This window comes from Epinephelus lanceolatus, chromosome 10 (genome assembly GCF_041903045.1).
Source record: "Epinephelus lanceolatus isolate andai-2023 chromosome 10, ASM4190304v1, whole genome shotgun sequence".
Classification (NCBI taxonomy): Eukaryota; Metazoa; Chordata; class Actinopteri; order Perciformes; family Serranidae; genus Epinephelus; species Epinephelus lanceolatus.
Genome location: NC_135743.1, coordinates 32,648,307 through 32,674,010, shown reverse-complemented (window position 1 = coordinate 32,674,010; position 25,704 = coordinate 32,648,307). Strand labels below are relative to the sequence as shown.

Below are 25,704 nucleotides of genomic sequence, written 5' to 3'. Positions count from 1 at the left end.
ATAGGCTTTACAAATTTAACTTTGTCATTTATAATTTCTTTTTTTGTCATCTTATAGACACCGAAACACCTTGGAAGAAGGTTTCTCTATTGTTATCTTCCCAGATAATACTCCAATTTATCTCATTTTAAATGTATTGGAAAGATTTTCCCATCTCAGCTGGAGAGAGGCGTCTCAATAGGCTTTTCGAATTTTACTTTGTCATTTATAATTTCTGTTATTGTCATCGTAATGACACCGAAACACCTTGGAAGAAGGTCTCTCCATTGTTATCTTCCCAGGGAATACTTCAATTTTATCTCACTGTAAATGTATTGTAGAGATGTTCCCTGTCAACTGGAAAGAGGCGTCTCAATCAGCTCTTTGAATTTAACTACTTCATTTATAATTTCTGGTATTGTCATCGTGAAGACACCGAAACACCTTGGAAGGTCTCTCCATTGTTATCTTCCCAGGGACAACTCCAATTTAATCTCACTGTAAATGTATTAGAGATGTTACCTGTCAACTGGAGAGAGGCGTTTCAATAGGCTCTTTGAATTTAACTTTGTCATTTATAATTTCTGTTACTGTCATCATTAAGACACCGAAACACCTTGGAAGAAGGTCTCTCCATTGTTATCTTCCCAGGTAATACTCCAATTTTATCTCACTGTTAATGTATTGTAGAATGCTTCCCTGTCCAGTGGAGAGAGATGTCCCAGTAGGCTCTTTGAATTTTACTTTGTCATTTATAATTTCTGTTATTGTCATCGTAAAGACACCGAAACACCTTGGAAGAAGGTCTCTCCATTGTTATCTTCCCAGGGACAACTCCAATTTAATCTCACTGTAAATGTATTGGAGAGATTTTCCCTGTCAACTGGAGAGAGGCGTCTCAATAGGCTCTTTGAATTTAACTTTGTCATTTATAATTTCTGTTATTGTCATTATTAAGACATCGAAACACCTCGCAGCCAGCAACCTACAGCCACCGCCTCTACCTCCAGATCCTGACAGACAGCTTGGTCAAACCTCCATCTACAGCCTCTGCCAGCAACCTGCAGCTGCTGCCTCCACCTGAAGAATCTGGCAGCTCAGCTCCTCCATCAAAGCCTCTGCCAGCAACCTGCAAGTGTCTTCTTCACCTGCAGATTCTGACAGACAGCTTGGCCAAACCTACATCAAGCGGTGAATGCAGGTTTCTGACAAGAGGCTGTTAATGGAGGGGCTGGGCTGTCTGCCAGAATCTGCAGGTGGAGGCGATACTTGCAGGTTTGTGTCAGAGGCTGTAGATGGAGGAGCTGAGCTGTCTGCCAGAATCTGCAGGTGGAGGCGATACTTGCAGGTTTGTGTCAGAGGCTGTAGATGGAGGAGCTGAGCTGTCTGTCAGAATCTGCAGGTGGAGGAGTTTGCTGCAGGTTGCGGACAGAGGGTGTAGATGGACGCATGGCCAAGCTGTCTGCCAGGTGATAAAGCCAAGTGCAAACAAATCTTTTCTTTTTTTTTTACATATAAGATGAAAAAAAAATTACAGAGGGATTTAAGGATATCTGCTTTTATTACCTAGAAAATCAAAATATACTGTCCATAGCCTCAAAAAAAAAAAAAATCAATTTTCGCCATATTTTTGGGAATGATTTATAAACAAATCTCTCAGAATATAGCTAGGTGTATAACTGGAAAGTTTGGTGGATATAGGTGCTACAGAGGCTGAGATGTCCGACTTGGAGTATGACAAAAAAAATTTAATTTTGAGAAAATGGCATTCAAAGATTTAGATTGGGGAATTTAATACATTTCTATTGGAAACAAAAAAAAATTGCTCACACAGAATAAATGTTCAGGTCCTTAGTAACAATGATAATATAGTATGTGTCAAGCTTATGAAAATTGATCATTTATTAACATGACAGGCATATAAAGCCTACAACTGTAGTAACCCAACTAATAAACATATTGATGGAATTGAGGCACACGTTCGCATTTTGTGTGCCGCCATGCTGCATTCTTTGCAGCAGGCTGTCGCTCAACATGCAGTGGTAGATGGGGATACGCTTCTGGCCCACCTCACGGGATAAATGTCGCCTGTGGCTTTCCGGAGTCTCACCTTTGTCTTCTGCCGTCCGATACCAACACCAAGATGCTGTGCCCATGCGCTTGTGAGCATGATTGATACACTCTAGCTTTACTATCATGCCCATGGCATGGGTTCAGTGAAACTACTTCCTTAAAAGCAGCGCTATCCTCATCTGAGAGCATCTCAGTATACTGCAGCTGGTGACAACTGACAGACCTGGCCCACATCCTCTTTGCTGCCTCCTGCTCCATTGTCTTACTAGACCCCATGAAATTATTGGCACAGGCAATGTGTGTCTCCCTCCAACTGTCAAATTCCTGCTCAGTAATCTTCCCCTCATGTTTGGCACTCTTCTTTAGGGCACAAGCATGACAGTAGGAGGATAAGACCTCAAAATCAATCACCAGTCCTGTAAGAATGTCTATGCACACACCAATGCCGTAATGGGAAGTGAAACCTCTTTTCTGCCAGGTGCCATCAAAAGAGACACTGACATTTATTACAGCATCTGCATCCACCCTCAGCAACTCTGCCAACTCTGGAACAACATCTGCATAGGCCTGCCTGATCTGCTCCCTGGTCCTGTGCAGTGACTCAAAGCCTCTCTCAATTTCTGCCACTCAAAAAAAATGTATGTTGTATCAAGAACTGTTCCTTCCTGTTTTGTTGCGTTTTATTGATACAGTACACTTTTTCACTTGAGTAGCAAAAACTCAATTTGTTTTAGAAAGGACCAGGGAGTAGGCCATGCAGTCAGAGCAGCCAGTTGGACAAGCGAACCGTAAATGACTACAAAGAATAACCTAATAGCCATCCTATCCATAATGTTACACTATTACGACACAATATGTATGGGAAAATGTTATGGTTTCTATAAACTATGATAGAATGTGGAGAAAATGTAACAGCCCTGCTCATTAGGCCTCTGACATTAACAATTTCATTCACTGACTACTCCAGTCAAACTGTCCCAACCCTGTTTCCATAGCCTACCTGTCACTTTTTTGTCATGCCTCTGGTATGTTTTCAGGTGAAGGGAAGGGATCCCTAGCGCCTTGCTGATCTTTCTCAGTGGAGCATATCCCATCCCTAATTCATGTGCGAAAAGCACCATGCAGATATTCACGTCAAACGCCACATCACTCTGCAACTGTGTAGATGTAAAGATGCTTCGTCTGTACCAACTGGTGTCCCCTTTGCAATTACTGCACTCAAGCAGTAAACTGCTGCAGAACCCATGCTTTTCTGGATCTATATTTATTGTCAGACCCGATGCAGCACAATTAGGACCTACTGGGCACAGGCCCAGGGACCCAAAGTGTAAGAGACCCCTCTGGCCTTCACCTGCAAAATGTCACTCACATTAACAAGTGTTCACCATGAAGAGACTCAAAATGAGCACAAAAGATGGTAAGGAACTGGAAAGAGACACCAAAACTACAAAAGAGACACAACAACTACAAGACACAAAAACATCAGACACAAAACATCCAAAAAGACACAAACTGACCACAACAAGACTAAAAAAATGACCTTAGAGACACACTTACTTCCCTCAGAGAGACACAAAATGACTAAAAAGACACAACATGACCTCAAAGAGACACAAAATTACTGCTAAAAGACACAAAATTACCCCAGAGAGATAAAAAAGTAACTGCAATGACACAATTTGACCCCAGAGACACAAAGTGACCTATAATAGACACAAAATTAGCTAAAAGAGACACAAAATGACTAAAACAACATCAACTGACCCTCAAAAAGACACAAAATTACTGACCTCTAAGAGATACCAATTGACCTCAGAGAGACACAACATGACCTCAGGCAGACACAAAAGAACCAAAACAACACAAATTTACCCCAGAGACACAAAATTATAAAAACAGCACAAATTTACCTCAGAGACACATAACTTGATTCAAAGAGGCCACAAAATTTAGGCAGACTCAAAATTACCTGAGAGAGACAAATAACGACTATGATGCAAATTGACCTCAAAGAGAAACAGAAGGACTAAAATAACATAAATTTACTTCAAAAAGACAAAAAATGACCTTAGAAAAGACAAAATGGCTGAAAAAAATAAGTCATAAAATGCAAAAATCATTATATAGAAATAAAATTATTAGTTTTGAGTTTCCCTGGGCACTCCCTCCCTCTTTCAGCACTTTCCAATAAAGGCGCACTAAACCGCGCTTTTACGCACAACTAGTGGCACTGTGGAGGAGATCAGAGAGCCATGAAGACCGCTGTGTGAGCGTTTTGCTGCCACCACCGCAAGAAGATGATTCTGGTGCCTGGTCTGTTGTTCTCTGAGGAGAAGCGGACCGGTGCCTGTAGGAGGACGGTGGCCTCACTTTTGATGGAGACCTCCGCCACTTTGTCGTGGCCACCAACACAGCTGACATCGCTACAGAGGAGAGTCTGTACCAGCTGAGCCACCACCTGACTCTGGTCCAGAGTCTGACCCAGAGAGAGTTTTACCGGGTTTCTGAGATGGATGAGTGAAACGCAACTTTCAGCGTCAACATCTTTCTGCCGTTTGTTATTTTTAGGCATGACATACTAAACTATGCTTTTTTTTATTAAGTTGTTATAACTTTTCATGACTTTCTTCAATGGGGGCAGATGTAACATTTGACCTCTACTGTTTCAATAATGTGACTCTAACATGGCTTGTAAAAACAACTGATGAATGTCAACAAGTAGAGCGCAGATACATGATTGACAATATTTTGCACAATGTTCAATATCTTAAAATACAACCACATTAGGGGCTCTAGTTTCCCGGCGCAGCACAGGGTGGCGCAGGGTGGCGCAGGGTGGCGAACCCCGCGCAGAGCTAGTTTTGAGCAGTGCAACCCGAGGCACGCTCAGTTTGGTAGTTTGGCAGACCGAGGTGCGCTGAGATGGGTGTGGCGGCGCAGCAGGGGGAGGTGTCGACAGATCCAGCTTGGCGCAGTGACAGTTTCGTGCCAAAAGGCTTCGCCGAAGGTGCGCTAAAAGCTCACCAGCTGAAACCACGTCTACTGTCAGCGCAGGTGGAGCGCAGCCGGTGTAAGCCGAAGTTTGGCTGACCGGCGGACAGTGCGCACACGTCACCAAAACCTCACAGGCAGGTTTCCAGAATATCAGGCACATTAACGATGCAATAAATACCCAAACAAAACACTATTCAATGCAACTATCTGCAATCAGCACATAAGTGTATCTCTATATCAACTGTCCCGTCACATCTGATGTCAGATCAAAGGGGATTGGCACCGTTTGGCAGGCGTAATGGAAACCCAACCTGATTTGATTATCACAGCTGCAGACTAATGAGTTCACATCCCTCTCAGCCAACCACAAACAGCCACAGCATCAGATAGGGAGTATATATTCAACATCTGTCATCTTAGAAAAGCCAAAAGAAAAGAAACAGAGTGAGACTGCAAGAGAGAAAGAGAGAGCGCACGTGCGCATGAGAGAAACGCAACATTGATTTACAATTGTGGTGACCTCCTCCCAGGCTACCTTTGCATCATCAGCCCGTGGAGGTCTGCTCGCAGTTCCGTATATTCGGACACTGCAAGCAGACCTCCCGGACCAAAACATCAGTTTCCTCCTGGGAGGAGGAGTTTGGCCGTCTGACGCTGCTGCTCTCTTCTGCCATGGCGAATTGAGTAAACCCTCATTACGCCTTCACACGGCGCATTTAAGGGCGAGGAGAGGGGCTCATTTGATTGGTGTGATGTGTGTAAAACCCACTCCACGCCTTCTCTCCTCCCTCTTTCTGACTTGCGCAGGTAGGAGGGACGGAGGTGGGATAGAGGAGTAGCTGCGCCAGGGAGCACAGTGTGCCAAACTTACAAAATCCCCCTGGCCACACCCAGTTGGCGAAGCGCAGGTGCGCTGCGCCTCCGCCGCGCCCGGTCTGCGAAACTAGGGCCCTAAACGTCAGAAGGTTGGATCATAATGTCATCCATCTCCTCCCAACATACTGACAGAAAGTCAAGCGTGAAAACCACTCATTAAGAAAAATGCAAACAATCTAGTTTAGGCACTCATTACATTTTATGCAAACAAACATGCTGAGAATGAGCAACAATCCTGTGCAGGACCACAGTGCATATGTGCTCATTTAGTCCATGGCTCACTTGCAGCTCAGTAAACTACGATTAAAGTCACAAAGCTGGGCAATATGACTAAATATTATTATTACCAAGGACCACACAAATTTTTCTGCTCATAACAATACTCCAGACTGACACTTCTGTGTCCAATGGCTTTTGAATTAATAATAAAATGAATGAAATAAGAATTTCATTCTACACTGTTATGCATTCTTTAATATTTTGTAAACATGATGAGAATAAAATACACATTTAGAGTAAACATCGTGGCTGCAAGGCACTGCAACCTACTGCAAAATCATGTTACATGAGACAACATAATTTGATGAATTGGTTTTGTCACTACAAGTTTTAGGAAGCAAGAAATTTTTGACCTTTCTGATGTGTAAAATGACACACGACATTTAAAACTTCTATGACATATAATAGTGAAGCCATAAAAGATTGCATCTTGGAATATTTCACTTCATAAAATTGTGCTATCACTTTAATAAAATGCTGGAACAAGTATGGAACATTATCAAACTGTTTGCAAGGAATATTTTTTCTGTGCTACTCAAGGGGAAATGTAGTGGGACTGTGGAAACATTAGATTCAGTCATTGTAGAATTTGGTTGCTATGGCAGCTTGAATGTGGCAGCATTAATCCAACATCCCTTTCTAACAGAAAACCCTCAAGGAAAAATTCTCCTGGCTGCTCTTTTTGTGTGTGTATGTGGCTCAGCCTTAGAGATAGGGTAAGGAGCTCAGACATCCGGGGGGAGCTCAGAATAGAGCCGCTGCTCCTTCACGTCGAAAGGGGTCAGTTGAGGTGGTTCAAGCATCTGATCAAGATGCCTCCTGGGTGCCTCCCACTGGAGGTGTTTCGGGCATGTCCAAATGGTAGGAGGCCCGGGGTCAGAATCAGAACATGCTGGAGGATTACATATCTCCTCTGGCCTTGGAACGCCGTGGGGTCCCCCAGGAGGAGCTGGAAAGCATTGCTGGGGAGAGGGACATCTGAGGTTGCTTGGCTTGGCCTGCTGCCCCCATGACCTGACCCCGGATAAGCAGATGAAAATGGATGGATGGATGGATGGATGGAGTGTGGTTTAGGCTACAGCTTTATAGGCCTATCTTCTCAAAACCACAAAATAAATGTGGACTGTTTTACCTCACATCACCAGGTAGCCTCGAAGCAGTGCAACAGTCATTAATGGCCTGGCTTACAGTGGGAGGGGGCGCTTGTATCCCCCCCTTAATAATTAAAGTATTAGATCTCCCAGTCTGACAGGCAGCATTGCGTTCTGTGCTGTCTGCGGCTGTTAAGGCGGATTTACACTTTTGTATCAGCTCTATGCAGAGCCTATGCCATAGCCTACTCATGTGGACTACACCGTTGTGAGCATTTATAATAGTGACAGTTTCAATTAAAGCTAGGCTACTCTTAACTTTCTTGCATTTCACACAGCACTTAGAAAAAATTTGAACATCCACAACTCCAGCCTCCCTCCAAAGTCCCATCCCTCTCCTCCTGCAACTCCACTTCCCTCTAAAGACCTACCCCCCCTCCTCCATTACGTCCTCATTACGATAGACATAGGCGTTGGCATGGTAACGTTAGATACAGGAAAGAGGAGAGCTAGTGTAACATTACAACCAAGACAGTCATATGCAACCTGGAGTTTTAAAACTCAACCGGAGTCAGTGATAACTGATGAGTTTTAGAATAAGGTTACAGTGCTAACGTTACTATTAAGTGGAAACACACAAGGAAGATAACGTTAATGTTTCAGAGGCTACGCTACAGTAGGCTGACCATAGCCATTAGCAACTGGATGCTGTGTTGTCATATAACGTTACATGTTATATTAAAAGCAAACTAAACATAACGTTACCTGTCCTGCACAGTCAAACGCAACCCCGAAATTTTAAAACTCAACCGGAGTCAGTGATGACTGATGAGTTTTAGAGTAAGGTTACAGTGCTAACGTTAGATAGTAGCGTTAACATTACTAGTAAGTGAAAACGCACAAGGAAGATAACGTTAATGTTTCAGAGGCTACGCTACAGTAGGCTAACATTAGTCATTAGCACTTGGATGCCGTGTTGTCATATGTAACGTTATAGCCTATATTACATTAGAGGCAAACTAAAAATACCTGTCCAGCAGAAACTCTGCGACCATCTCGTCCCTTTTTAGCTCAGGATGAAGCGGCATCAGTCTTCGTCATCGCTCGAAAGCAGAGCCGATGTTGACCCGAGTTGTTACGTGAGTGGTTACATCAGTCGGAGGCCTCCACGTAGGGAAGACAGACAGGACGCTCGGCCAGTCATTGCGATTGGTCGAAGTTTTCTTAGAACAATATGAGAATGGTATAATTATGAGTTTTTATCTCTGGTGGAATTCACTTACATTTTAGTGTGCCATCAGCTTATTAATAGCATTTCAACCTAAACAAAGAAAAGCGTAAAATTTCCAGAAAGGTCAGTGTCGCTTTAAGTACACAAATTGGCTTCACTATATCTACGGCGTAGGTTACAGCATAGTCTCTGCATCAACACAGAGCTTACACCGTAGGTACGGCATCAATTCAGTGCAGAAGTATAAATCCCACTTAAGGGCCAGGCAGCAGACTGCCCTAGAAGAACTAACTACAGACATCAACAATTAAAAAATAAGATCACTATGACCACCAGCCGGTTCGGCCTAGTATGGACCAAAGTCCAAATGGCCAGTCAACCTTTGGATGGGCTGCATCATCCCACACTCTCCTCGTTTTGGCTCCTCATTAACTTGGTATCCTCAGAAAATCACATAACCCACCATTATTAATTACTGTTCAGATGACTGATCACCTCTGCCCCTTAATAAGGCATGACAGCAGTGGCAATGAACAGGTCTCCCCTCAATGGTCAAAGACAGCTGCCTCTGATAATCCGGTGTGTCACATTCAACAAGTCCCCAGTCACTTTCAATCAACATAGGGAAACTGTCTTTCCTCTCAGCTTTTCTTCTCTGATCATTGTGTCACTGCCTCTGACTGCTCACATTGCTGTTGGCTGAGGCCAGGGAACGCAGGACAAATTTCAGAAAATATTCTCATAATCAAGTGAAATCAAATCAAAAATCTCTCAGCTTGTGCATTATTACCTCTTCAAATTGTGCCTGGAGGAACTATGTATTCTAGAGAAAGATTGTGAATTGTTGAATCTCATTCCCAGTTCATCAAATACCAACACAATCTCATTCTCAGGCTGAATGCCAACATTTTGGGGTCAGTGGTTCGGTCCCACTACCAGCTCAACGTCTCCGGAATTTGACGACCTTCCTTTGACACTCAACAATCAAATCTCTTTCTCCAGAATTGCATACTAAACCTTTATCTCCACATTTCCCGCAAAATAAAAGCGTTGGATCATTTTCAGCAAAAACTATTCCCACTCTCATATGTTTCTGATTGAGCTATTATTATCTCTTTTTCCCTCCAAACTTGTTCAGTTTTTAGTTTATTGTGATGCAAATGGTTACAGCTCTGACTTGAAGTAAAACTTTTGGAACAGTGCAATTAAGATGACAAATAGCTACCACTCAATTGATGACCCAAGTGAAATTGCAGAGTCCATGTGTGCAAAGCTATCAACACGGACTGTCAAAGCTGCATCAACACATACTGACACGGAGGGGATGAATGCCACAAATATTATATTTTGTAGCCTATTTGCACTCATTTTTTTCACTTTGTAGAGATGTCTTTTCCCATTGACATTATCTTTTCCTGTTGATCAGTGGCAAAGAAGCCACATTAAATCTTACTGTTGTAAGACAATAAAACTTCCAAGGATCAACAAGGGGGAACCATTTTCTTTGTTTCTAAACCCAACCACATGCTTCTCTTGCCCAAACCCAACCATGTGTGTTCGTTGTCGAAGGAAACAAACAGCATTTGGTCAGTTAGCCTGCAACTCGCGAGACTCGAGAACAAGAACGTCTCTGAACGTTCTCGAGTCTTGTGCGAGTTGCCACGTAAACACAGCGTGCCTGCAGGCTAACTGACCACGGTGAGAAATTATGCTATAAAAGTGGAGTGAATTATGCCTTTGCAAGTCAATTTTGCATGCCGCAGCTTCAGGGCACTTGGATTACGACGGACGAGCTGTTCTGACGTTTTTGAAATGTGTTAGTGAAGTTTTATTACATTTTCAAAATGATTTTGGACGTGGGTTCCATTTACTTAAAGTGTATGGAAAAATCCAGCTAGCTGCTATCCTCCGATACCCCGAACGAGTTTTGTGGATTAAAAACTACACTGGACCTCTTGTCGGCATGAGGGTGAGTAAGTACTGTCTGTATTTTCATTCTAAAGTGGTCATTTCCTTTAAGTGTATTTTGAAAACAGACAATGCATGTAACAGGCTGAAGCTGACATAGCATCACAGAACATCAACAACCAACGCACCCAGGGTACCATGCACGTCATATGTTGACGGTGAAAAAACAATTACCAAACATCAGTATGTGACGAGGTCAGAGTGAGAATGTGTTGCTTGCACAGGCACAGATTTTTCCTCTCTCCCTCTATAGATTGCAGCTTGATTCCTCATCTTGTTAGTGAAGCCTTCAGTATCTCTCCTCTTGTCCTCTCCATGTTATCCATGTGACCTTTCACTGAAATGTCAAGGATGAGATGGGAGGCAAACAAAGGACACAAATGTTTGCCAATGTAATGCAACCAGGTAAAATTTGGACGATGGGACTGTCACCAGGTTCATTAAAGCAGATACGCTTTGTCAGGAATGTATCGTTTAATCAGGATCATGACACCACCAGAAGGCTCAACGGAGATTTGGGGTGTCCAGATCTCACAGATAGCTTAAGATGCTATACCAGCACCCTGGATCTCAGGCTCACATAGTTCCAAATTAATTCTTATCTCTAAGCCAGCAAGGGCAGCAAGCAATATAGTTTTTAATATCTTTCACTTCCGTCTTACCTGTCATGTGTTACCAGAGGTCTGTGCTTATTTTACTCATGGTTATTTAACTGGGCTGCAATCAAGCAGTGCCTACACCTGCATTTAATGTGCAGGACTGAAACTAATAGTTTATATCACAATGAAGGTGAATTCATACTTTAAATTATATGCGCTGAAATATCATGCAGCATCCAAGCTATTTTAGTTATAATACATTAATTCTTTAGGGAGTCAGGGGTCATTGCTGCGGTGTTTCTCATGAATTTTAATAGAGCCCCGTTACTGTCAGAGTTCATTTAAGTATGTGAGTGTTAAAGCAGCTCTATCTAGAACCTACTGATGAGGCATCTGTCTCAGCCCCATCGGTACAGCCCGTAGAGTGAGAGAAAAGGGAACCCCTATTGTTAGCTGTCAGATAATGTGCCTCTGTGTCACTATAGGCATCAGCACACTAAATGGAAAAGCTTGAGGTGCCCAGGGTATCAAAGCAAAGGTTTTAGGTGGACTGCAAACATGGTATGGCAAATCTGCAGCGCTGATGGATTAGTTCAGATTTTCCTTATCATAAAGCCACAGCATTGTAAAAATTCAATTTGGGAAAGATGACAGTCTTGCATATTATAAAGGCTTGGATGGGCTTTTAAAGGGCATTCATCTAGTTTAAGGCTTGGGTGGGCTTTGAAAGGACATTCATCTAGTTTATAGTGCCATGATTTGTCAGCTCTCAGCTTCCCTATACATGCTTCCCCTCAGCCATTATTATCCCTGCAGTACATCCCTTTCACTGTGCCCCTGTGGTGATAGTATCCATGACTGTGTCATTGATAGTAGAAGCTGGATACCCAGTATTATTTATTTCTTCAATGCAATGAAAATGAAAAATAAACTCATACAGCAGATTTTTTTTTTTCATTTTTCTAAGTGTTTATATAGTGCTTTCCTCATGAAAACAGGGTCATGTTGACAAAAGTTGACTGAGTTATCTTCAAAAATGTAAACTCTGAACCTTAAGGTTGCTCCACGTCTTTCTTGCTTTGTTCCGATTTAAATTTTGGAAGGCAGATTAAGGGGTCGTACATCATGAACCGCTTCAATTATTAACAACACCATTCCATCGCTGATTTGGTGAAGGTCATCTCTGCAATTATTTCTGTAAGCTTAGTCTATTCAGAAAGCTGTAATGGATTCTTTTAAAGATCATGCTCGCTACTTGACATTTGAGTTTTCAGATCTTATTGCTTTCAAGCATGGCAGTAGCTAGGGTGTCTCAGCCTTAGACTTTACATGTGACCTGAAAGGTTTATAAAGTTTTTATGCCAGGTAAATAAAATTTAAGTTTGCCATGAAAGTGCCCGTAGCTACTGTAGTCTATTTTTTGTAAACACCTTTAAAAAACCTTCTTTCAAAAATGTAAAGAGGTTTTTTATTACTTTTATTATCATTATTATCATGATCAATATTAACGTTATTATTATCATTATTATCAAAGTAGTTGCAGAAGTGTAAGCAGTGTGTGCAGCAGCAGTTGAAGGTTGGTGTGTTTTGTCCTACAAGTCCATTCATACATGCTGGATTCCTCGTGGTCACGTGACCAGCGCGCTGTCTAATCACGTCGCTCAGATGATGTGACGCAGGAGATTCAAAGTTGGCAGCAACGTTTCTGTTGAGATACCCCCGTAGCTTTATTTACCTGTTTTCATACGCAGCTGAAGCTTTTGAAAAGCATATAAAATTAACATATGTCCATGTTTTCATACGAGTGAAGAGGGTTTCACTTTCAGAATGGACGGAAAAGTTATCGGACCGGGTCCGTACAGGGCAACCAAACTGGTGAGTCTGTTGGCAACGTTAGCGAGGCACAACAAATGTGACTGTGAAAAGCTTCGTGCTACTTTTAGTGTTATAATGTGAGTTAATATAGATGTGGAAAGTTTGTTTAAAGTATCTAGGTAGCACCGCAACTGTATATTACATTTATAATGTCTACTCATACTTTTAGTAGGCTGATGTTACAGGGATGGCGTAAGTTACTTTTAAACTTAGCTTGGTCATACATTTAACTTACCGTTAATTACGTTTAACGTTAGCTAACAGTCGTTGTACTTACTCGGGTAGGGAGCTCAGGTATTTTAAATACCGTCTTCACAACAGCACTAAAACTATGTTAAAAGAGTCAACAAATGCAAAATGTATGCGGTTTGGTAAAGTTTTGTTGTGACTCAGTCGTAAACCATGCAGCAGTGTTATTTAGCATCATGTAGAATACTCATGTGAGACGTTTCCATTCTAAGTTATTGCTTACACCACATTCAAGCTAATGCTAATGTGTACACTGTGTTAATGCATCATGTGTTCTTGGCATTCACAGCTCCTGTTTAATTTCACGTAAAAGCATCCACAACATGCCATACTATTACTGTCATATGTTCCTGCATGTGCCCAGCTCACTGGCTGTGGCTTGGACCCTTTCAGCTCCAACATTACTGTGTACATTAATGCAAATTGTGCAAAATCATACACTGAATATCTATGTATGTTTTAACATGCATTATCAGAATATGGCACATCTACATCAGGCTGTGTTTTTTGTAAGGCAAATTTGAATACTAGTCATTTAATTTACCCATTCCATATAATTTAAATTTTTCCTGTAAGCCTTTTGATTTCAGGCATTTTGACATGTGTTACTGACAACGACACAGGTGTTAATAATCATGTTGACGATGGCTGCGTTGTACTCAAGTGTCCCAGTGAGCCACCAGCATGCATAATAGCAGGTCCCTTAGAGCAAAGTAGCTAAATGGGATTCAGCCATTGTTTTATTATTTGCACCTGTGCCTTTCTTACTGTGACATTTTAAAATGTGAAAAGAGGCTTTATACTCATGTGTCAAGAGAATCTTTACTAAAAATCTGTGGGCTCTATCAGGAAAGATGAGCTACAGAGTTTGCAAGTGCACGAGTTACCATACTATTTGTATCCTTTTCCTGATTGATTTCTGCCCTGCTAGTTTATTCGGCTACAGTAGGCTATATGCGTCTATCATATTCAGCTATTGTGTATTGCATTTGTGCCATCTGGTACTGAAATGCAGTTTATTAAAGTGTGTTCTGAACAAGTACACACTTGTAAATACATAGTATCTAAATCCCCAAAGCTATTTTTTTCTCAGCAATGAAACCCTAGGAAGAACAAATAACATTCCACCTGCTTCCCCAAAAAGACATATGAGGTGAAGAGACAAGCAGAGACCCTCTCTGCACTAATTTCCTTCTGTAGAACAGAACCTTTTGTGCATCTTGTTATAATGAAAGACCAGTCTTGCTGCCCCTTCTCCCAGTGAGCTTAAGGCCAGCTTCTTGGTTTTTATTTAAAAAAAAGTTTGGTACTCTCCTGGGCTGTAATGGTTGTTTACCCACTGGCCACATTCTCTCTTTCCTTCCCTCTCTCTCTGCTTTTATCCACTTCTATCATTTTTCTCTTGCCCATCTGGATACTTTGTGAGAGCTAATGATCCATAACCCCAGCACCATCCAAACACTATGAGGAGATAATGCTGTGTTTGTTGTGATATCTGCCTCCTTTTTTGCTACCAGATGAGTGTGGCCTGGATCTTGTGTTTGATTTTAATCACTATTAAGAGAGACAGTGGTGATTGTTATGTGCACAGAGTTGGTGCTGTAGTCGATGAAATGAAGAACATGCCAAGTATTTTTTGTTTCATAGGGCTAGATATGTCTATTTTTTTTACTCACATGTTTAATGCGTCCCTTCTTGACAATAATAAGAAAAATGTTCCAAACAGCCTTTATAACAAAGAAAGCAGGAACTTATTGAATGCATAAAATGCTGCTCTCTGGGCTTTATCAGGGTAGTAGCTTCAGTGAAATATTTACTTACCACATGTAATGGTATATTACACTAGAATGCAAAGGAACACTCACTTAGTTTGCGATCTATGACTAAAAATCTGCAGCATTTGTCACACCATATTGCCTCCCTTTGTCCCGTCTCCCTTTTACACAGTGGAATGAAACCATTAAACTTTTCCGTGGAGGCATGCCGCTCAGAAGGCACTGGGCACACTTCCGCTACTATGATAACAGTTTCACAGGATGCGAGGCTGTGGATTATCTGCATGAGCTGCTGAAGCGCAACTACAACTTTGGGCCCGAGGTCACTCGATACCAGACTATGCAGCTTCTCAGAAAGTTCCTCAAGGCCCATGTCATTGAGGACATCAAAGGACGCCATGGGACAGAGGACTTTGAAGACAACAACCATCTGTACAGGTACAACTTTGTCATCCTGTTCTGTTATTCCTTTTTGTCGATACACCATGGCAATTTGGCATTGTTGCTCTCTCCAGATTCCCCACCTCGTCTCCCCTGAAGTCTCTTCCAATAAGGCCTCTGTTGAGAGACAGCAGTGACCTTCCCAGACTCATTCGCTGGGACGACTACGAAGAATTGCCTCAGCGGGAAAACATTCCACCCCTGAAGTCTGCTGTCATGGTGAGGAAGAGGCCAAGATTCTCAGCTCCTTCAGTGCATGCTTAGACTGATGTTGTGCTTAAAGTGTGTAAGCATATGCAAACTTAACATAGGGCAAATGGCAAGATGAAATCATTTTAACTATCTACCCTGCTCAATTATGTGTAAGTGTGGGCTGTCATTTACATAATTCTGCACTGAGGGGTTATAGTGTTGTCACAGTACCAAAATTGGGACCCACGGTGCGATACCAGTGAAAGTATCACGATTCTGAGTAGTATCACGATACCACAGCGAAAATGAGGCAGATGTGCCTTTTGTCATTTATAAAAAGATAAATCACTTTTCTATCAATTATATGTCAATGGAATAAATTACTTACTGACTTATTCATACTTCAAAAACAGCATAAATAAGTGATTAACATGGGGGGGGTTGAAATAAAATAAATAAATAAAATAAAAATTAACCAGCCACCCTCCTCCTCTGACAAGTAAACAACAGTCCCTTCATAAGTTAAGAACATTCCCTAAAGTGCGGTGAGGTTTGTGGACCGTTACCTGCCACAAAGACAGAAATGTGAACGGCTTGTTTCCCCTCTGACACGTCACATACCTGTGTGCTGCCATGGCTCGGTTGTCCAGGTACTTCTGGGCAGTCATGACACCAACGAAAGAGGAAATTATTCAACCTGGAGCCGGACTTCTCCGTCGCCGGTAAGCCGTTATCTTGCGCCGTGGAGCATTATGGCTGCCGTATTTGACACACTGACACTGTGACCCCCGTTCAACCCCCAACCGGCAGGATTCGCCTTTCATTTCTGTTGCTGGTTGAAATCTGTACTCTCACAGCGTGCTCCTGAATGACTGCTTTTGCTCGCACAAAACTATTTTTAGTCGCAATTGCGAATAAAATGCTCGCACCGTAGAGCTCTGTGGAAAACAAATCACTGCCTACAAGTAAAAATAAATAAATAATAACTTTCACTGCTTAAAGATACTCAATAGCTCAGCTAATACCTGAAATGTCACTGGAAAACAAACTACTGCAGCAGCATATTGAGTGCCAGGTGGCCAGCGCGCGCCGTTATTGGACGGGGAATGGACATTCGCCTCCTGTGATTGGACTTTGAACTTATCCCACAGTAGTGGTACCGTGAGGTACCGTAGTACTACGGTACTCCAACATTATGGTATCATATGTACCATGGAGTTTTAGTACCGCGGTCTACCGTTGGTACCAGTATACCGTGCAATACTAAGGGGTTATACAGTACACTGAAAAGTTAAAAGCAAAGTTCAGCGTAATGTAATGCAGTATAAGAGCCCAAGAGAATATTCTCCTTTACTTTCAGTGTTTATTCAGACTGCTGCTGTAGTTTCCTTGTTGAACTCAATTCTGTGGTACGTCTTCATGGCCATGTTTTGTTAGACATGATCATCAGCCTGTCATACTGTCCATTATTACACAGGGCTTTTTATGTTTCTGCTCATTCAGCGTAAGTCAAAGGAACCTTTTCATTCATGTCTCTCCTCTTTTCTGCTCAGACCTCGGATTTGTGGAATAAAAGGCACAGTGTCGCTATCGGAGATGTGCATGAGTGTAAGCTCATACGGAGGAAGGAGATAACACCAAAGCAAGTGGACCACATCTGGAAATCTATGACAGTTGTGCAGTATGTAACCCTTTTACATAGCTTATTAAACACTTCCACTGTTTGTGTTGTTTGTATCAGTGGTTCCCAAACTTTTATTAGACCACGGCAACCCTTGAAAGCAAATGTTTTCTCGTTGCACCCATATGCACACCATGCTGTTGACTCCACTGGGAAGAGTTTTTTTATGCAGAGATGAGAGAGCCAGATCACATATATTATACCACAGTGAATATGATCAGTGATGTATATCCTGTTTCCACAAGCTGCCAAAACCTGTCTATTAAGCCATTAGCCTAGTAGTGTTCAGAAGGACTGTGTTGAGATTGCTCTGACAGTCACAATTAATCTGACCACTCAGCCCTTGGAAATAGAGCACGGCTGAGGCAGCATTTTCCTGACTGAACCCGACCTGAGTCCGACACAGTTATAACCCAGCCCGGCCCGACCCAACAGACTTTTTGATTTTTAAGTCCCAACCCGACCCAGGTTTGACACAGTTTGTTACCGGACATAGTTATTGTAATCATGGTTACAGCTTGTCTGTTTACCGTGATCATACATGGACAGTGTGTAAATGACCATCAAAAGGCTGTTGTTACACACAGTCAAACATGCTGCACGCACAGCACACACACTCAATTGGTGCAGAGCCTGTGTTGTGTTCAGGCGTTGTCACATAAATATATAACAAATTCCAGCAGTTGAATAGGCCTTAGTACACACAGCAGCATGTCAAGTGGGCCGAACCCGAACCTGGCCTGACCCGCCGGGTTTCAACGGGTCCTGTCGGGCTCGGGTTGGGTATCCGCAATCTGCTCGGAAAACCTCCTGAGCTGAAAAGCCTTTTGTGTTACTTCGACCACCAGCAACTGTGGTGTCATGTCATGTCACTAGCTACGGCATAACCACATAATAATAAACAGGTTTTAATATGCTGATAATAGTTTAATTATAGTTTAATTTATAGTTAATCATTTCTATTTTCCTCCGTAAATAACGTAAAGCATGTATGTAAATGTAAATATAAAAAAAATTAAAAATTTAATGTTGTTTAAAGTCACCCACCCCAGGGTGACGCACCCAGTATTGCAACCACTGCTTTAGACACTTGATGCCAACTCTTTTGTTTTAGTTTACAGAGAGCTCTGGGCTTACAGTCATTGGATGGAATTTTAAACCCAACGCATGTGAACGGCAAGCACATTGTTCACAATGTGTTCAGCGTCAATAAGACGGGCATAGTCGTATTGGAGAACAAAGCCGGTATGAAGCATTTTATTCACAATTAGAAGAGCAACTTTTTTTGCAACTTGTATATAATGACTCACCTACCTCCTTTTGCATCTCCAGAGGACATGCCATATTGGGTGGTATCAGCAATGAAATGTCTTGCCAATTGTAAGTATATATTTCATGCACATATAAAAACCCTCACCATTATTTTGAATGAGTAGGTGCCATATTTTCTAGATGGTTGGTATCTCACTTTGAGTTGAACTGGAAAGTATTTGAATGTATGTATGTGTGAGTGTGTGCACGTATACCAAAAAATCTTAGGCACCATTTGGCGTGTTTATGTGCATGTTTTCAGCCGAACCTGAAGTTAACTGTATAATTCAGATCATTTCTGTGTGAAGCAATAAACTGCACCTGTCTTTTTTCCCAGGGCCTAATGGGAATGAAAGCAAACAGCCAGTGTACCCGGGTTTCGAGAGGGATGTTCTGAAAACAGTAGCAGATTACTTTCAGAGACTCAAAGAACCCCTGCTGACTTTCCATCTTTATGAAGTCTTTGTCAACATTCTCAGTAAGTGTTTCACATTGTGGATGATGTGTCATGTGGTGATCTCCTATATATTATTTGTACGACACTGCAGATACACAGTTGTTGGTGTTCGTTTAGTCTAGCTTGTATGTTTGCCCTTAGGAGCACTATTCATCTCTCTTCATATCTCCACAGGTCTGCTCCAGGAACAGGAGGTAGCCACTGAGGCTCTTCAGGTCAGCTGTCTCTTACTGCCGCCGCCCAACCGAAGACGCCTCCAGCTTTTATTGCGTCTCATGGCCCGTGTTTGTCAGAATCCCCACCTGCCTCCACTCAATGACGCCATTGCCACCCGCACACTGGTACACATACCATATATATTTCTTTGTAGTATTTAGATAAGACTAGGACTGTTGGGAAATCCCACAAATCAGTAGATATTCTAGTAATTGATACTACTTGTTTTTTTGTTTTGTTTTTTAAAGCTTTTAATACTGTGTAGGAGAGGTATTGTTTGCTGTAGTTTGTGTTATGCTTTGTATTGGATTTTGTAAGGTAAATGCCTCAGACACAGTCTACAAAGGGAGACAAGAAAGAAAAACATGCAGGCCTAGGGGCAAAGAGAAGCTGCAGGAATATTGTTAGTCCAGAATCCTTGCTATCTATTAAAAGTCAATGGGAGGTGGAAAGTCTTCTCTTCTTAAGAATATGGATTGGAATACCAAGTAGTCTGAATCTACACATGTGGTCCACATAGCAAGACATTTCCAACGATTTGACTTTTATCAACCTGCATGTTTTTGGAAACAGCCACTGCAATGTGTATATACTAATTGCATAATGCCTGGCTTCTTATTTCCAAACAATAGTAAGTTATAAATTTATAGAAAAGTCACGAAAGCCCAAGTTAACAATTGTGAGTGCTATTATTTCTTAAGAACTGAGGTATTTCAGTGCTAATGTTGATGCCTCTGTCAAGACATCTGGTATACTACGGATGTGAAGTGAGATTTATTCATTATTATTAAGGTGTATTCAGGGGTGGATACACCTCATGGTCACTTGCACTAATCTTTCCACAGAATCATGATGCATTCAAAAAATTTTAGGGAATATCAAATCAAATCAACTTTATTTATATAGTACCTTTCATACAATCATGCAGTCCAAAGTGCTTCACAGAGCAGGAGTAAAACAGCACAGAAAAAGTAACAACTGAATAGCTAGACTTTACAACGACTCAACAACGAAATATTTAAAATAAGTAACATCTAAAAGAACAAATAAATTAAAAGAAAAGTAGAAAAGACTAGAGTTAAAAAGAGAGGCAGTAAATGACAAGGCACCTTTAAGTAAAAGCCAAGCTAAAAAGATCTGTCTTTCTTTTAAAAATGTCCACAGAGGTGGACTTCCTCAGACGCTCAGGTAGACTTTTCCTTAGACCTGAGCAGCCGTGGCTAAACGCTGATTCCCCATGGATTTTTGTTGAAATCCTTGCATGCCAGCAGTAGAGGATCTGAGGGACCTATTAGGTACATATCTAAGAAGCATATCTGAGAGATAAGTTGGTGCCAGGCCATTCAGTGATATAAAAAGTAGTGAGAATCTTAAAATCAATTCTAAAACTGACAGGCAGCCAACGCAGTGACTTTATACAGGGCACACTTCTGTAGAGAAACTAAGATATTTTATAAAACACCCCTTTCACTGCATTAACTAAACATGCTTCAACTAAAGTCACTGAAAATCTAAAGAACAAAATGTAAAGCTCCAAAAAGATTTAGGAAGAGTTACAGTAAGTAAGTGAACCTTGAGTTTAGAATTTTTACTCATAAGCTTCACTAAAATAGTGTTGCAGCTGTGTTGTGTTAGATTTCATTTCATAGGACTTATAGATACCATGTAAATACACCAGAAATATAGATTCATGACATCTGAACCTAGTGTCCGTTTACAGCTTCTAAAACAGGTACATTTAATCCTGATTTTTTTTTTATTTATTAGCTTGCTATGCTGTCTATGTAATACTTGAAGGGTTAGTTCAAAACAAGCCCAGTTTGTAACACTACATGCATACAAAATTCAAGGTATTACTGTGGATTTATTTTATGGGTGCTTATTATATTTTGTTTACCACCAATATGTCTGTAATAAGTAGTGTAAAGTGCTGCTGGAGGTTGATTCCTAATTTTTCTCCTGTTGTGGTCTCTGTCCAGATGGTGCAGATGTTCTCACACTGCGTTCTGGGATCAGTGGATGAGATGGACCTGGATGAGCTGTTTGCCACCAAACTGGTGACCTTCATGATGGAGCACCACAACACCATCTTCCAAGTTCCTTTTAAGCTGCGCCGCCAGGTTGAGGAGCACCTGTCCCACCTCAAAAGAGTCCAAGTCAGTACACTCTCTAAAGTTACAATTCATTTAGAAATGAGTCCATGTGTACCGAGCCAGATGAAGACAATGTGCCAGATTGGTTCCATCATCTTGCCAAACACTACGTATGGAAATGTGGTACAGTTATTGTTACCTATATTAAAGCAACATAAAATAAGTATTTCAGGTACATTTCTATGTTAATGTGAGTGGAAAACACCTGTCGCAGTAGCTTGAGGCAGTGACTCCGTGTTTAGTTGTTGGTTCAGTGTCCCATTCGGCAACATTACCTTTTTGGGTTTGTTTCCGTAGTAGCCAGTCAGCAGCCTTATAGTAGGAATATCGTGGAATGAAATTAAATTCTCTATATGAAAATAAGAGTTGCTCATGGAGGCAATCATATAAATATAATGTGAACATCAGTAATGTTAATGGGAGAGTTCACCTAAAAATCAAAAATAAATACTTTTCCTCCTACCTGTAGTGCTATTTATTAATCAGCGTTTGGTGTGAATGCTGCTGCGCCAAAAAAAACGTGCGTCTACAGCCAGCTCACCCAGCACCACTGAGCTATTAACGTTACAGCTCAGCTGAGGAGGAAGCCATTAATATTTGCATCTGATGCTGTCGCAAACACAGGCCTCCTGTTCATAAGTACATGCACGCTTCCTTCTTTGTTGATTCAGTTGGTAGGTTAGGTAGAAAGAAAATAGTTCCTACATGAAACTGCTCACAACAAGGTTTTTAAATTATGTTGAGTAACCCGGTCATGATTTCTAGAAAGAGACATCGCTGTTGAATTTTTGGAATATATTTGTTTGGCACCTCAAGCCGAGTGCCATCTAGATCCATTACATTTAAAAGAAGGCAGACATCTCTGTAGCTGATATCCAACACTCAGCCACTCACACCAAAACAATCTATATTGATCAATCGCACTACAGGTGAGAGTAAAAATTTCTATTTCCAATTTTAGGTGTAAACTGTTCCTTTTAAAAGAAAATCATCCAGCACATACAGATTTTCAGTAGAAATTGCTGTGGACAGGAGTTATATAGATCACTACAGGAGCAGGCAGGTGCAGGATTACACATTTACTGTTAGAACTGTTAGAAATCTTGCAGAAACAATGAGGTGCAGGATTGACTAACTCAGACAAACTGAGTGACCGTTTTCTCTACAATTTTGTGCCTGCCCTTGTGGTCGCCTTCATGTAGGGACAGGGGTCCTTCTCCTGTATTTTATTCCTCTGTGCACAGTTGGTTCAAATTGATGTGTGCATGTTTTCTTTTGGCAGGCTCTTCAGAAAATGGAACACAGACTGTATTGACAGGCTGTGTCCAACATTGTTTGGCCTACAAATGAAGGCCTTATTGATTCCATCTTTTAGTCCAACAGTGGATGCATAAGCTTCCACGTCCCACGCTGTGAAATGGACTGAAAACATGATTTCATCTTAACTGAGTGCTATAAATGTGATTTTAAAACTATAACCACCCTGCATATTTTATTGCTGTTTATTAGTTGTATTAATTATCCACATTTAACTGCTCAGTGGAGCATGCAGCCACCCACTGTGTTGTGTTACACTACAGCTGCTGAGAGGGTAGATCCTATACCATTATAAATGAATCCTCAAAACTGTGTAATAGCTGACAAAATACAGTTGATGTCACTGACAGATCTACTGTAGTTTCTCACTAGCCAGGTAAGTCAGAAGCTTCAGGTTACTGGTTGTGTATTTGTGCAAGTTTTTGTGCATATTTGACCTTGAGTTGTATTGTGCGCTTACTTATTTATGTAGTTTAAAAAAAAAAAAAAAAAAGCAGAAGACCAAATATCCAGAATAGCATAGTTTGGATCACACTAGTTCATCACAAAATATGTGGATTAATATAACATTTTCTTTGTGTCTCTCACCAGATCAAATACGCAGGTTCAGACACAGACTTCAGCGCATCTCCAGCTTTTTGTAAACAGATCAGGAGGGTGGAGGCTGAGGAGCCGAGGGTGATAGGAACCCAGACCCCCCTACAGGCGCTGCTGGAAGGCCTGATCGCAGACAAAGAACTCCCTGCAAAGGACAAGAGGAAAAGGCTGAAACAGGTATGGCATTTTCAAATGTCATTGAATGTAGATATCAGAGGAGGTGTCTGTTTGAAGTTGTGGTGGGCAAATATAGAGAAATCCGCTCTTCAGCAATATGTGTAAAATTTATGTATGAGTCATTTCTGTTTGTGCTCCTATGTTCAAAGCCTTGTATTTTAATATTTTGAGAGCTGTGATCTCCAAACAAACTGTATCCTTTTGTTGTGCAAATATTGTACAGTAAAATTCACAACTTACCCTTTTCAGTTTCAGAGGTCGTACCCAGAGGTCTACCACAATCGATTCCCCACTGAGGAAAGCAAAGCTGCTGTAGTACCTGAGAAAACCCCACGACTCAAACCTCATCTCATGTTTTTCAACCTAAAGAAACCCTTCCAGCCGTTTCAGAGGAGCTGGAGTTTTAGGGCGTGACCTGCCACCTCTGACACATCTACACTTCAGGCTGTGCACACAACTCAACCTCAGCATCATGAGGTGAGGAGCAGTGTGGCTCTGGCTTCAGTTTTGGTCTCACACGGGTAAACCACAATTAAATGTTTAAAAATAATTAATTGGATGTTGTAGCACTGTTAAACTAAGATAATAATTTAAAGGGTCAGTTCACATAAATACACACATAAGGACACCCCAACTGACTCCTGTCTAACCAGATAGCTTGGTGTAGTTGCAGAACATTGGCAACTATTTTTCAAACTGCAAACAAATGTGGGCAGCTGAACTGACCCTTTTAACAAATACAATTTACTGTATTGCTAGAAAACTTGAACAAATTAAAGGAAACAATGATGCACTAACACTAAAATACTGATGTTTCTTAAAATGAACTCTTAGAGTTGTTTAAAAATGTGTGTTGGTACATTATTCTGCTAAGATACTGTATCTTAGATGTAAATGTGCAGTGATGGCAGCTGATCAATATAGCCAGTCCTGTAACTGAATTGAATGAATTTCAAAAGTATTAATAGGGTATTAGATGTTAACATTATAGGTTGTAAACAGTTAATGATCAAAGCGCATCATACTCATAAAACATTTCTATGGATATATACTGTAATTTTGTACTGTAACAAATATTCAGATGCATTTCTTGGTATTTTTTGGCTTGCAAACAGATGATGTTATTATAATGATCTTGACTATTGCAATGCAAAGATGCATTTCATTTTAATGGGTACTTCATTATTTGGTCATTATGATGTTGTAACTAGGCAACCCAGAGCCTGTGTTTTAATCTTTGTTAGTTAAATGGTTACTTGGAGTCAATGAACATATCAAGGGTTTCTAAGAAAGGGAGTGGATGTAGTTGCTGCAGGGCTGAAAAGCTTTGGCTGATGATTGCATTTGTTACTACAAAAAAACAATCCTGCTGTCTGTGCACTCTTAAAACAACTCATTTCATGTTTTAACTTGATGGTTTTATTCTGTATATAAGAACTCTTTGTGATTGGTACATATTTCAATGTCTCAAATACTCTTCTTTCACTGTTTCAATGTTTTGTCATTTTCTATCACCTGCTGTTCTGTCATGTCAATCAGGTTGTTTGTCACTTAATTTGAGACTTAAAATTTTATTTTTTTTTGGGGTTAAGTGCTGATATTCCTATTTGGATTTTCATAAATGCTCTTGAACAAATGTAATAATGCTGGAATAACTGTTACACTTGAATTGCTGCTGGAAAAAATTCAACAGGATCAAAGTGAATTCATGTTGATGCTGATTTTTCTATAAACTTTCTAACTGGCAAATGTTTCTGTTTTGTTGTCTATGTTCTTGGGTGTTATATTTAGTTATAAGTGAGATATACACAGGGGAACACTGTTGTGATGTAACCCAGATATGAACATAAGAAAAATCTATCCTCCAGCGTTAGGTTGGGAAATGAATTTGGTGCAATTTCCTGTACCATTACTTCCTGTAGAACAGTAATAACATTGCAAAAACAACAAGCAAAGGCACAGTTTATTGTTAGTGACTGAAGTCTGATTTCTGTTTTTGTTTCAGGGTTATAATTATTGCTCACACATACAGTTCACTCATAAAACTATACTTTTATTCATGTAACATTTTATCTGAACATTTTTAATTGGTTATTATTCCATTATTGATACTTTTAGTACTTTATCCTAAATGGATGGGAGCTTGAGTGGTTTAATAGTACATGAACAGCAT

The 25,704-nt window shown here is 40.9% G+C and overlaps 1 protein-coding gene across 1 annotated transcript; it reads left to right on the top strand.

Annotated features, from left to right (window-relative positions):
• The first annotated feature begins 12,771 nt into the window (after positions 1-12,771).
• Positions 12,772-25,284, top strand: LOC117265411 (DEP domain-containing protein 1B). The gene is made up of 11 exons (XM_033639885.2): positions 12,772-12,965; positions 15,162-15,427; positions 15,505-15,649; positions 17,176-17,303; positions 18,418-18,548; positions 18,636-18,683; positions 18,952-19,092; positions 19,246-19,412; positions 21,267-21,443; positions 23,349-23,531; positions 23,781-25,284. Exons 1-11 carry the CDS (start codon positions 12,918-12,920, stop codon positions 23,943-23,945), a joined length of 1,599 nt encoding a protein of 532 aa, XP_033495776.1. The 5' UTR covers positions 12,772-12,917; the 3' UTR covers positions 23,946-25,284.
• Positions 25,285-25,704: the final 420 nt, after the last annotated feature.